The sequence below is a fragment of the Sabethes cyaneus genome, chromosome 3 (genome assembly GCF_943734655.1).
Source record: "Sabethes cyaneus chromosome 3, idSabCyanKW18_F2, whole genome shotgun sequence".
Taxonomy (NCBI): domain Eukaryota; kingdom Metazoa; phylum Arthropoda; class Insecta; order Diptera; family Culicidae; genus Sabethes; species Sabethes cyaneus.
In genome coordinates, this window is record NC_071355.1 from 80,361,315 (window position 1) to 80,376,607 (window position 15,293).

General features: G+C 38.2%; 1 protein-coding gene across 1 annotated transcript in view; it reads left to right on the forward strand.

Annotated features, from left to right (window-relative positions):
• The window catches only part of LOC128739774 (uncharacterized), a 38,436-nt gene extending 29,447 nt beyond the window's left edge, over window positions 1-8,989 (forward strand). Inside the window, exon 3 of the mRNA XM_053835277.1 lies at window positions 7,271-8,989. Within this exon, the coding sequence (XP_053691252.1) occupies window positions 7,271-8,989 (1,719 nt within the window). The remainder of the gene's footprint in view (window positions 1-7,270) is intronic.
• Window positions 8,990-15,293: the final 6,304 nt, after the last annotated feature.

Genomic DNA, 15,293 nt, shown 5'->3' on the forward strand with positions numbered 1-15,293 from the left:
TAACTTCTTACATCCATGCACCATCCATAAAAATATACAGAGCATGGTTCATCATATTTCCCCCTGGGATTACTGTGCCCAACTTCTGGCTGGCTGATATTCGGTAAGTTTTGGCGTTAAACTTAGCTACTCAAATAATTCCACTGAAGATTGTGTTGTGTTCCAGCGGGCACCCAAAATATAACCAAGACTAATTTTTAATTTCGGCCAAGATTGTGCACCAAAAGTGTGTAATCTAGTTAGAAAGAGCTCGCCATTTAAAGGAGCCGGAATCGGTTCAGAAAAATTGTTCGTGGCTCACAAAACAACCTCATTTTGGGTGTTTCGAATGAAAATTTCGCTTTGCTTCATAGACTGCACGCACGTTGGTACTATGACTAATGGGAAAACGGCAGTCGCAATGCTATTTCGTGCACATGGCATGAGCCTACGTAAATTCGCAGGTTGCTTCAAAGGAACTGCTGTACCTCTACCTACCTAGCAGGCAGTGTTTAGCAGAGAAAATGTCTGAATACAACTCACCCCAACTGACACGAAACTGGCCATAAGATTGGCATGATTTCTACCCTCGGCAGTCGGTTCGGCTACCACATCCATCGCCACGTTAGCGGAGGGGAAAATCTTATTAAGTTCCTAGGACCTATGGAATGCGCATAATAAAGTGGAGCGGCGGCTTCTTGTTGCGCACTTTTGCCGGCCGAGCTCTCGCAGCCCCGGGCCGGGCGGACCTAAACTAAACCGAAGGGTGTGGATTTTATGACACCGTTTTGAAGCAAGCCCGTGCGGGTGCAGCAGGACAGGGAAAATGCGTGAAATTTTATTAGTTTAGTTCTTCGTGGAATTTCGCAGGTTGGGCGGCTGAAACAGCTGGTGGACCGTGGATGAGGAATGCGATTATGTGTTGCATTGTAAAGAAAAATCAGAGGGGTTGTGTACAAGACACGACCGCATATATAGGTGACGCAGGACTACGTAAGTCTTTTTATAATGATAGTAGCATGTATTCATGCTTGTAATCATTCGATTCTTCATGTATACATGCTATATGCAACATATATACATGCTACATGCGTTGTATGTAACATTTATCAAAGTAGTAACATTGCATACGTTCAATTCTCAAAAGATTGTGCATTTGAAAACAATTTAACAAAATCAAGAACACAAACTATTGCTATCCTGCTACCTTACTGAAATTAAAGATTGTTTTTATTACCCATGGTTCCCACTTTAAAGGGATTTTACCAATACAATCCTATTTTATCAACAGCACATCTTTTCACTGCACTTCTAATGAAACGGCAAGCATGCGTATTCACAGAGTCGTATTATAACCGAACACTACAGACACATTCCAGCGTTACGAGACACCATGAGCAACCGTTTTTTCGAAGCAAATTTGTTCATATGTTACCAACAGTCTGACGAATATCTTTCAAAATAGGTGTTTTGAGATGCTATTTAGTAGTACTTTCTCAATACGAGGGCGAAATATTTATTATAATAAGCATCATTGAATAGTGGCGGAATACTTTTCGTTACGGGACACCATCGCAGAAAATGCGTATTCTGAACATGATTCAAACATTTGCAAAACTCTGCTCTGTTTCAAGTTTTTCAAAGTCGACATGTTCCGAAAATTTTTAGCTGAAGGCTGCCTGAAACTCAAAATGTAAAAGTATATTCAGGTTTTTGTTTAGTTTTTAAGATATAATAAAAATCATTTCGTTACGGGACACCATGCGCTGTTGGCCAAACGGTATTCTGCAAATGGTGTCCCGTAACGAAAAAAGTAAACTGCATTATATGGTTTATTTTCTCTAGATTTCTGTTCAGGCCGTCATATTTTGTATATCTGGTCTATATTCACTATATTTTGTAACAATAGTGTACTGATTTGGTGTGTTATTGTCTGGTAATAAGACATACGTAACCAAGTATATGTAAGGTAAAGTTTACTTCCAGGTAAAGAGAAATACCCATGTGAGAACTTTACTGAAGTATTATAATAAAATGCTTGCCTAATCTTAGGGTTTGGACACATTAGTAATTAAAATGTAGGGGCTATGGATTAATTATGTAACGAGTTTTCCCCATTGTTGACTAATCGCCCCCTCCCCCTATATAAGATTTTGCATGATTTTGGCCAAAATAACAAAATTCAAAAATTTTATTTGAAAAAATTTAAAACGGCAAATAAGGTTCGTCTTGATGCGAAAGGTATGCTTTATTTGCGCTGCACGCCAAAATGGTATTAAATAGCAAATATTCGAAAATTAGGTGTTTTGTTTTACTTCAGACGTATCAGTTAACGTATCATAACGCATAAATTTAAAAGTTTTTAAGCAACTCTACTATTTCATGCAACATTAACAACTGATGTTGCGAACTATAACTGTAACTATAACATAAGTTGCTATGACAGACTAGTTTTGCCTATTCTTTAAAATAACTTTGTTGATAATTTGCAAATTATTCTACAGTCATAAAACAGTTATATAAAATATAAAAAATAAAACAGTTGAAAAGGGTCATGAAAACTTTCAAAAAAGAAACGCTAAAAAAAGTAGCTGAAAATGATACCGTTCGAAGTACGAGACTTACTATGCATCTTGCAAGCTAAAAAATGTTCTTTGGGCTAGGCTTTCTTGCTAGTGTGCTAAAAAAGCTGACTAAACAACTTTCGGAAACGGAATTCCAAATTTTTAGTCTTAAACGGCTTTTAGTTTTTAGTCTAAAACGGCGTTAGGTATAAATGTCTTTAAGACTTAACCCTTCTTCTTTATCGAGAGACTTTCTTTCTTTTTCATTAACTTTTTTTTGTTTTCGGGTACACTGACGTGGCTGCCACCTTAAGGTGGGAGAAAGCCACTCTGTATCCTTCACTGTTAGCCTACAGCAACCGAGATTGCGTACCCAAGCCGGCAACACGTGGACGTAGGGGTAGAAGTTAGTAAACAGAGGTTATGGAATGCACATGTTGACCCTTTGCCTGGAGTCACCCTTTGTCGAGAGACTCTGCAGCTAGTTATTAGAGTACAAAACAATTAGGTTGATTTGTCTATTTTGGATAGGCTTTACGCGTACTTTATTTTGGTCACTTTTATTTGATTTTGCCGTAAATGTCCAAAATAACGTACGCGCAACGTCTGCCCAAAATAGCTAAATCACTCTACGGGGCTTGTACAACGATCGTACTGACTTTGGCAGCACCATCCAGTCGAGATTCGAACATACGACGACTGGTATCATACCTCCTTAGGTATTACTCATCAGGCATCACACCTTTTTTTGCGGTGTCCAACTTTCATATAATGTGTCCGTTTTTCTGTACAATGTCTAAAAAATATGATTACTAGGTAATGTTTTTGATGCTAAAGTATAAGTTTTGAACAAAATTTAGTAGTAGTATGGCTATATCAAACAGAGATACTTGTATAGATATTGAATTTTAATCTTGAGGTGCCCGTCTATACCGCACATTCCCTAATATTACAATATATTATTATATTGTAATCATATTTATACATACTTATAGTAAATACATATTTACTTGCATTCGGTCATCAAAATAATAGATTTTTTGTCGTCGATAAAGATTAGTTGAAACATGATGTGATCAGTGCTTTTTCATTCAATTACTTTTTGCGTTAAACAAAACGTTACGGGACACCATTTTGAAGCACCTATTTTATTTTACATAGAAATGCTTATCAAAAGTCAAGCACAGCGCGATTTTGATTGTACATATATGATTAAAGAAAATCCATAGTTTCAAAAAATTCGGATTTAAATTCTCTGGTATATGGAAATAAATGCAAAATTTTCGTTACGGGACACCATTATAAAAGTACCTGTTTTTAAAGGCCGCTTATCTGGAAAATGCTTTCATTTTTCAAAAAACTCTGTATAAACAAAATGTTACCCTAGTAATGAAACATGTTTTGACGATATACAGTTTTAAATTATTTTGGCTTAAAACTATTGACAGAGAATTAATTTCAGCCTTGCCTAAATGATGAAAAAATCTATATTGTTAACCTCCCACTTGCAAGGTGCATTTTAGCATTAATTGTCAATAAACAATATGACAATTCAGGATTTTTGTAAGCTTTATAGTATGTTTGAACATACTACATACAAATATTTTTAATATTACTACTTTCAAAATTTGCTCTCATGGGATAGATGCGCTTGGAATGTGTCTACAGCTGTAGCACATTTTTCCAACACAGATATCAAATTCGCCGAGGTTTAATCGTCTCGCAGTAAAGAATTTGCGTTCTGTTGCGACAACGAATTTGTGTCATTTTTTTTGGTACACTTCCCTAACACAGACATCAAATTGGACTAGGTTTAATCACGTTCGTAGGAAATCTGTTGGCACGAGGGGGCTTTGTCACTCTTTCTGGCGTACTTCCCAAGCAAGGACATCAAAATGGTCTAGGTTTAATCGCGGTGTTAAGAAATCTTGTTGAAATGAGGAAACTTGGTCACTTGTTTTGGCTTACTTCCCAAGCACAGATATCAAATTGGTATAGGTTTAGATCATCACAAAGAATCTTCCAACCAATCACAAAGTGAGAATTCTGGTAAAACATAGGTTAATTATTTTCAATTTTTCAATAGTTCAACATCAAGAATCCATACTTTTCTTCATTTGGGTCAATTCTTAGAAGATTTTCCGATCGATTGGTGTAAGAATATTGAAAATCGCTCGGAAAACCGCTGAGCTATTAGCGCTCAAAACCTTTCATTTTTCGTGACGCTCGCATTTGTCGATTTTTTGGAATGACACCCATCTCAAAACTTGCCGTAAGACGTAGTCCTACGTCAAAAAAACATGCCCGCACGTGTTTTGCTTGAATAAATAAGCCTTATAAAAATTTCTGTAATATGAAATAATTGAAGAGTTTCGAAAAATTCAAGGGATTCAACAAATAAAAATATTTCAGATGAGCAAGAAATAAATTTGCTTTTGAATAAAAATAAAACATCAAGTTTGAACAATTATAAAATGAATGAAAAATAGTTTTTAATCCTGCCAATAAATGAAATGGTTACAAAAACTAAGTAACATTTACTGAACAACAACTGGATACAGTTGCATCGAAACCGAATGACTGAAAAATAGTTGCTAGAGAACAAACAAATTCCAACTAATCAAATATTAGTTTACAACTCGGTCAAAAGCTTGCGCTCGGCCAGTTTACTCGCACTGGACCACGTCTGTGTATGCCGATAGGTACGCACTAGCGTGCCCAGACATAAACAAAAGCTGGGGCATCCGACCTTTGCAAGGAATGTTTTGGCCTGGAAAAACAGAGTAGTCATCGTAGGGTGAATCTATCATTATTACTTATCACAAAACTACCGGCTGATTATGTTGAAAAGTCCAAACTTCCGGGTGTAACTAGGTTTATAATCAGAATAGAAATTGGACTCGAAATTAAACTTGGAACTAGACTAGAAATTAGAGTTAAAATTGGACTTGGAATCGGACTTGACACAGGGCATTTAATTAGACTTAAATTTGGATCAATTTGGGCTTGAAACTTTATTTCAAAATTAAACTTAAAATTCGAATTAGAATTAGATTTACATATGAAATAATCGGGGCTGGTAGTTTCACCGGGAATTAAACATGATATTGAACTTAAAATAAAATTTGGAATTTTTACTTTAAATTGGACTTGATTTTTTTTATATAGGAGTTGAATCAGACTTGGAATTGGATTTATTTGTGTATTTGCACAAAAATCATCGGATTCTTGGCGGTCTTCAAGATATAATCACATACGACAGTAAATACATTCAATAGTACAATTACAAATTTATCATCTACGAGAGAATTGTCGCTGAAAGTTATTAGCCGTGAAAAGTTGAAGTCGATCTAACCATAGAGTTCGTTGAACCGCATTGCCATAAATTGGATAGGGATCGTACAGCCCGTTGTTTGTACCTATTTCGTCCTTACTAGTGCAGGAAATATCTAGTTCTGAGGTGTTGTTTAGGGTTTTTTTCTGTACTGCTTCGATTCTAGCGATCCAAATGTATTAATTAAGACATTAGATCACAGATTCTAATTCTTAAACAGACCTTACCAGTGATTAATATAGTGATTGAAAACAGTACAGCACTGTACAACGCAGTAACACAGTACAATAGTACAACTTTAGCAATTAGTACTTTAGCAATTTTAATAAATTTAAATAAATTCGAGCTGCTTATTGCCTCTGGAGACAATATAGTTGTAGTGTGATGGAGAGTTAATGCGCTATCCAGGGCGACACCAAGATCTCGAATATGATAAACGCCTTGCAACAAGTGTCTCTTAACCAAACTCGTGATTTTAGTCATGACCTTGAAATGCGGTCAGGCATATATTAATGCTGTTAGGATCGACTGAAGTACATATATTGTATTGCGGATTTTCGGCTTTCCAGTCAGTTTTATATTGAAAACGGCTTTTTTATACTGCCTGACGTTTCGGCCTTTGGTTTAGGCCTTTTTCAAAGGTAACTGCAATAGTTTATTAATTATAGTAACAGGATATAACTTTAACACATTGAACATAAAAACATATTTTTTGACTTCTACTCACTACGGTTACGTTTTCTTGTCTAATCGTTGATTGCCAACGGAAGGAAGTTCGAATTTATACAGCTCCAATTGCATTGGTTTGGTGACAAAATAATGTACACACCTAAACCTTTTGACCATAGTGCACAACTGAATAGTTTTTAAAGTTTTAAATATACAAACGCAATATGGCCATTCCACTACACAACTTTTCAAACAGTATGCGACACATAACATGAAACTATGCAACATGTTAGTACGCAAAAATTTCCTAATACAGTGTCGCAAAAAAGGAATATTTCCTTCACACATTGTGAACTCGCTCAAGTGCATTAATCCTCTCCTGGAGGATGGTAGTCCGTACACCAAGCAACTACAAAGACTAATAGAACGTTTTAAAAAAGGACTCCTGAACATTGAGATAAAACACACCTTTCACTCAATCAAAATGCACAAAAAAGGCTTACAAAACGTTAAAGAACTCCTTGTGGAGAAAACTGATGAAAGAACAACAAACAAATTTGAGGAAACCCAACTCAGATCCTTTGAAAAAAGAACGAGTTCACAGAAACGTAAAACAAATGATAAACTCACCAGGTTACTCGCAAAAACCATCAACAATGAAGATACAACACCCACGCTAAATGACCGATCTATATTCAATGCAACCCCAATCACCATACCACAGGAGGTCCAGGTGTTGCTAAGCTTGGGGCCCAAATTCGCACTACCCGTACACAGTCTCAACCAAATCTCGCTGTATCATATCATAGCAGATATAGAGTCCATACTACACACCACTGACGACAAACAAACTCAAAACGTAACCCGCTGTACGCTAGTGAATCAGATACAAAATTACCTCTGTCGTGACAACAAAAACCAGTCTAAGGAACCGCTACTAAACTTTTGCACCAGTGCAACCGCAAGTTTAAAACAGTTCTTAACACAACACAAGGACGTATACATCCTGGAATCGGACAAAGGAAAACGTACTGTCATCATGTATAATGCGGATTGCGACCAAAAAATGTTGGCACTACTCGACAGCCCCACGTACCAAATACTTACCAAAGATCCAACCACCACGTACCAGAGAAAAAATAATGCAATAGTTTCCCGCTTGCTCAACTTAAAACTTATCGATCAGAGCACCGCCAAAAGATTACAAACAACCACAGCAGTATGCCCATCGATTTACGGACAACCTAAAGCCCACAAGCCACAACTTCCGCTTAGACCCGTAGTACCGACTATAACATCGCCAACATACAGCCTATCGAAGTTTATTGCAAACATCCTTTCCAAAAGCATGAAAAGCAAATACAACATCATCGACAGCTTCGATTTCGTCCAGTACATAAACAAAATAACCCTTCCGACCAACTACGTATTGGTTTCTTTCGACGTAGTATCGTTGTTCACAAACATTCCTAAGGATTTGGTTATGCACGACATAATCATGAGTTGGGACACTATACGCAGCAACACCAATATCAATCTCGATCTGTTCCTGGAAATCATAGAGTTTTGCATCGACACCAGTTACTTCCGATTTCGTGACAAAATTTACCTCCAAACATTCGGAACCGCAATGGGAAGTTGTTTATCTCCCATTCTAGCCGAATTCGTATTAGAAACCCTACTAAATACTGTTACTAGAAACCTACAATACAATATTCCAGTGCTCAAAAAGTATGTTGACGACCTCATACTTGCATTACCAGAGGACGAAGTTGATAACACTCTAGCGGCATTCAACAACTACAACCCCCACATACAGTTTACAAAAGAAACAGAGCTCGAAAACCGCCTCCCGTTTTTGGATACACTAGTAATCCGGAATGAAAACCAAAGCATCACTACTCAATGGTATTCCAAAAGTATCGCCTCCGGCCGGCTACTCAACTACCACTCGTTCCACCCTATGCACATGAAAATCAATGTTGCAACCAATTTCATCAATCGTGTCATCAAGATCACCACCAACAAATCATCCGATCAGCAAAAACATGTCATCTTTCAACATCTACGCCAGAATAATTATCCGACAGCATTGATCAACAGACTGCTAAACCGTATTCAAAATCGCATCGAAACTCCTCAGCCAGAACCACCACCGCCGCTCCAATCCGATGAAGCTGCCGGTACAGAAATCGAACAGCATATCCCATCACAGCTAACCACTGCACCGTCCAGCCAAAAACAATACACGTATCGCGCAATTCCGTATATTCCTCAACTCAGCACAGGAATAAACAAAACTTTCCAAGCCAGCTATCCTAACGTAAAACTTGCCAGCAAACCGATAAAAACGACAAAACACCTGCTACCACCTATAAAAGATCCAGTACCACCGTTGCAGCAGTCCCAAGTAATTTACAGCATCCCGTGTGCCGACTGCTAGGCATGGGCGATACTAGTAATCGATACACTCGGTATCGATACCTTACCCTAAAGTATCGAGTATTTTGGCATCGATACCTCCGGATACCAATGAGTAGTGGTATCGATACTTTTCAAGCGATACTTATAGGTATCGTTTGTTTTTTTCTAACCCGTCGTAAGGCTGATTTAGACTAACCGTGCCACCCATCCTTGCACCCACCAACATTTACGGTTGCCCAGCATGAGACCCTCGTAGAGAGAGGTTCTTTTTATCTCGAGTTCGAGAAGCGAAGCATGTTGACAGATTTAAAACACCATGCGCTCGGTTTGAAACGTCGGATCACCATACCTACGCATAGACCTGATACTTGAATACAGTACTTGATCTTGCTACAACAGACAAAATGACGCGAGATTTTCATCAGTGGCTAAGTCCAGCTTCCACATGAAAATAATTGTGAACGATTAGTGTTTCTAGCTGATTCCGGAGTCAACCTCTCTGGTAGGAAAAGGACTCAAACTATTAGAACTCCACCAACCAAAGACATGAGAACCCCCGCATGGAGGTTCGTCGCATTATTTCTAAACTAGAAAACTAGCAAACTAGAATTATTTAAGATCGGCCCTTAACGAAACTATTCGCTCTTAAATTGTATAAGTTATTTTTCACTGGTTTTTAATAACTTTCATTTTGCCTAGACCTAATTTTTCCTATCCTTTTCCATTTCTATTTTCACTGGCTAGCTACAAAATACGGTCGTGGAAAACTTTAAGTCGCATGCGCATTAACAAATTAACGAAAAATGTACTTATTCAATACCCGAGTTTTTACTTGAAGTTTACCGTTGCTGCGGGTTGTTGGTGTGGGAAATTAACATCCGCGCCACGCAGATCCCGATACTGCTTTTCCTGCGTACAGCGCACAGTGTGCACTAAATTTGTTGGTTTACTCAATGGTTGCTTAAGCTCATTGGCTTAGGCGGTTGAGCTTAATGGCTAGTTATTAGACGATGTTTGTTGCTGTTTGATGTTATTCAATGTTACCGAATTCTTTCAATGTTACCGAAAGCCAACCTATCTCGTACAGGGCGCAAGTTGACGGATGCAACCGGATGCTATGTCCGGTGTTGTATCATACAGGGAAATCTTGATACTGAACAACGGAACAAGAACACACACTGGTACAATAGTGTGTTCCGTGACGAATCTGTTCAACTGAAAGATATCCCATACGTGGTATCTCAACATACCGCCTCTTGGCAATAATAGGTGTCATGCCTCTCGTACCGTCATCTGGGGAAACTTGCAACACTTTTGAACTTTGACTTGGTATAACTTTCGAAGTGTACTGTTTAGGTCCAAGTATAAGTAGCCAAAACTTGTATAGTGGTTAGTACTCTTGATTTATGATTATGAGAAAAAATATCAACTAAGTGAATTTGTAGAATGAACCCAGTAAACGGGGTTACTGGCAACACTTTTATGACTTTGCGTTTTTTATGATTTTAAATTTGATTTCAAACCGCGAATGACTATTTTTAGATATTTTGAGTGTGTTTGCAGTAAAACAAGTGGTACTGGAGGCGTATTTGCTTCCCAATTTCGTCTATCTCATTTTTTAAAGATATTCGGTAAAAATTCAGCATGTAGGCGAACTCCAAATTGCCGTTTTAAGGCACGTGGAATTTTTCACAATTTTAATTTTTCTGTAGACGCAGTAGATAAAATTACATCGTACAGACGCAAACTTAGCTTGTACGTACAGTCTATTACGATAATTATCTATTTTACAAGTGCTGAAAGCTGCGCCATATTGGAAGTAACATCACGAATTCATCGTTTCTTCTCCAAGTTCAAAACATAAACAAAGCTCAAAGTTGTTATTTTTTAGCTGATATGATGCACTAATTGTATACAGGAACTAAACGATAAAAAATAATGTCAATGAACTGACGCAACTTTGCACATTCATTTTTCCTACTCTGAAAGTGAAATTACTTTCCAATCTTATAAAAACAAGCGAACAAATGATATAACGGATTAAACTTAACTAATCAGTAACTAAACGTCTCTTCTTTCAAACGGTATTGGCTACAAATAGTTATGTTAACAAACAAATGCGTTAGAGCTGTCAAAAGTGTGCAAAGCCTAAATTACTGCTACGAAGAATCGTCTATGTCTTGGATGTTTGGCCCACCGAATGCGACTGGCTGCTCAGCAGTCAGGTCTTTGAACGCAGTCGGAATCTAGACGACACCGACGATTGCCGATACGATGATGCACCGAACTCTTCAGACAGTTCGTTGCATCGGTCGCACAGTGTGTTGCTGCCGAGATGGTATATTGCGCGAGGCATCTTCTGATGCTGGGATAAGCGATATTCTGTACCGGGGGCATTCAACCCCCACAAAAAGCGCGATGCGCAGAAGTGTTGCAAGTAACCCCGGTATTGCAAGTATCCCCGGAAGACGGTAGCACATTTGTCCGCTCGAAATACGGGAGTTGTGGTAGGGAAAACTGCCTATTTAAGGGAAAAGATGATTGCTAAGCTAGACTTGTGACAAATCTTCATGCATTTCATCACATTACATTACTGCACATGCATTAATCACGATGTGAACAAAATTATGGGCCACTCGCCTCTTTCACAGGTAACATCAAAGTAAAAGATCAAGGCAAGGTGATCCTTAGATGGACCGTCCTTGGTAACCGGAAAACTGCCTCGCGAGGTTCTTTTGCGCGGTGCTTGAAATTGTACTTTCGATTAAAGTTGTCTTCTAGCGAACAGTTTATATAGCTAGCCAACCTCTCCCGACTGTACACGGGTCATTGACCGTTTTCGGCAGGTCAAACTCCTCGGTAGCGTTAACGATACAGGCAAATCAAGCAAAGTAAGCGAGCCCCTAGAATCTCATTCTGATGTTACATTAATTTAATTAATTTTATAAAAATGTTATGCATTGGGGTCCAAATGACCAGTTTTGAGCTTGCGCTCAATCATTCATTTTCAATCCGAAATTCGTTTTCTTTGCGTCATTTGAAAGATACGACCCCAAACATGCACTCGAAGTAAGTTAGGGAATATTTTGTTGACTAATGGCCACTTCGGTTCCGGAACATTAGTTAAGGGCAGAATGGCGGTACGTGCCGGGAACCAACTGAGTATCGTAGAACGGATTTGAAGGATGATTTTGAAGCTTTAGGTTAATACCTAAATTGTTACGTAGCGGTTTTTGAAAATTCGAAAAATTACCAACATTTTTGATAATTCATTTTACATGCTGAAAAAAAATTTCAGCCAAATCGGTCCACTAGATTCTGAGATACACGTACCGCCAGCTAAAGAAGCATGGTTTCTGGGAAAACGCGTTCAAAGTTTCGTAGAGCAATGGACTTGCTCGCTTGCGGTGACTCCACAATATTTACCTTAAGTTTTCAACAAGATCAGATATTAAAAAATCCTGTTGGTATGACCTTTCTTAATGGTTAAGCGTCTCGAAAACGCAAAAAAAAATCGATTTTTCCGACTTTCTAGAATAGTGCTTTCTAAGATTGTTTTTGTTAGAAATCTGACGTCGAAATATTCAAAAAGGTTTTCAGTGGGATTGATATCTGGAGATATTGTGGTGGAGTATCAATAAGTTTTGAGCAGTTGTAAAGCAACCGTGCGTTTCTTAAGTGCTTTGTTCTTTGGGTCATTGTCTCGGTAAAACTTGAACCTCTGACTAAATCTTATCTCACATAATGGTAATTGTCGTTTTAGTGAAAATATTCCCCGTACCGTAACAAAACGCGCTGCACAATTTTCTGGCAGCTTGAAATCGTTGGAGGCAAAAAAATTAATTTTGCACTCGCGACCTGAGATCAGCTCGGGGCGAATTTGGCGACGATTTCGTCCGCGACAGTTACAATTTATCGCGTTCGATAAGGTGGAGAATTTACAATAACATTTTCATCTTTTTTCTTGCATTTTGAAAAAAAAGGTTCGATACCGGTGGTATCGATAGTATCGATACTTTATCGCCGATACTTCGATACTTGGTATCGAATATTGGTAAGTATCGCCGATACCAAGGTATTCGATACTTTGCTTAGTATCGCCCATCCCTACCGACTGCGAGAAGTGCTACATTGGAATGACGAGAAATCAGCTGAAAACCCGTCTCAGTGGACACAAATCTAATATAAGCAAACATGCTAGACTAGTAGAAACGAATACAGAAGCAGCTAAACTAGGTGACAGAACAGCTTTAATTGACCATATGATACAACACCAACACAATTTCGATGTAAGCAAAACTAAAATAATTGACCGCAGTTATCGAACCACAGCTCTTCCAATACTTGAGATGTGTCACATTACTAACACTCCCAACACTGTTAATTATCGTAGCGATGTAGACAATTTGAGCAGTACGTACGCTGGCATCTTACATACCATCAAAAACAATAAGCAATCGAAAAGAGCACAGCAAAGTCTACCGTCTCCTATACAACTCTCATGAGTGTCTATCATAGTCCACAACCCTAATAGCCCTGTTTCAGCTCACCGCAGTTGATCGATTTTTGCGCACCATTTTTTAAAAACTATTCAGTTGTGCACTATGGTCAAAAGGTTTAGGTGTGTACGTTATTTTGTCACCAAACCAATGCAATTGGAGCTGTATAAATTCGAACTTCCTTCCGTTGGCAATCAACGATTAGACAAGAAAACGTAACCGTAGTGAGTAGAAGTCAAAAAATATGTTTTTATGTTCAATGTGTTAAAGTTATATCCTGTTATTATAATTAATAAACTATTGCAGTTACCTTTGAAAAAGGCCTAAACCAAAGGCCGAAACGTCAGGCAGTATAAAAAAGCCGTTTTCAATATAAAACTGACTGGAAAGCCGAAAATCCGCAATACAGCATATATTAATATTTTTTTGAAACGATGATTCTACAATTGATGAAGGGACGGTAAGGGAAAGTAATGAAGAAGGATTTTTTAGGGAATGAAGGGGAAAGAGTGGAAACGAAGGGGGGGGGGGTAATAGGCTGAGAAACGCGGACTAACACGCTTTCGGACGAACAACGTCACACGCAGCACCTTGCAAGTCGTAAGGGCCTGCATAGTGTCGTCGTCCTGAAAGTAAAAACAAGTTAGATTAAAACTTCTCGGTCGGTGGTTTCTACAGTAGGTGGAGGAAGAGGCACAATTTGTGTCTAAAAATAGCCCAACCCATGTCGCTATGGTTAATAAGGGGGGTTGTGCAGACTTCTTTTGTCCAGCGCCTCTATGGTTCAAAGGTACACGGGTACCAGCGAGCCACACGCCCTGGCAGGAGTTGTGGGTTCAAATCCGGTTATAATCTCTGATTATAGCTTGTTTCCCCTTCATTCCCTAAAAAATCCTTCTTCATTACTTTCCCTTACCGTCCCTTCATCAATTGTAGAATCATCGTTTCAAAAAATATTAACAAATGTCTCGCCATGTTATAGCCAAAAGATGGCGAAGCACTTTGAGGGTAGGCATGATAATCGAGCATCAATCTTCAAATTTGGCGCTGCAGTTCAATGCAGTAAGAATCTATCTTGATTACCATAAAGATTTTTACATCGTCAGGATAAAAAGACCGACAGCCAGGTAGCAAAAGAGCAAACAGTTCATTTATAAAAATCAGAGGGGTTGTGTACAAGACACGACCGCATATATAGGTGACGCAGGACTACGTAAGTGTCTTTGTAGTGATAGTAGCATGTATTCATGCTTCTAATCATTCGATTCTTCATGTATACATGCTACATGCAACATATATACATACATGCTACATGCGTTGTATGTAACATTTATCAAAGTAGTACACACTTAAACGATTCGGTAAAATTTACCGAAATCTAAACAGCTGAACGTTCGGTAAAATTTTTTATTGCACCAAACATTACTAATGATCTGTAAACGTCGATTGGCACCATCGAAATTTTTTACCGAACGTTCAGCTGTTTAGAATTCGGTAAAATTTTACCGAATTCGGTGCTTTTTGTTAAGTGTGTAACATTATTGCATACGTTCAATTCTCAAAAGATTGTGCATTTGAAAACCATTTAACAAAATCAAGAACACAAACTATTGCTTTCCTGCTACCTTACTGAAATTAAAGATTATTTTTATTATCCATGGTTTCCCACGTTGAAGGGATTTTACAAATGTAATCCTATTTTATCAACAGCACATCTTTTCACTACACTTCTAATGAAACGGCAAGCATACGTATTCATACAGTCGTATTATAACCGAACAGTACAGCAGTAGCACATTTTTCTAACACAGATATCAAGTTCGC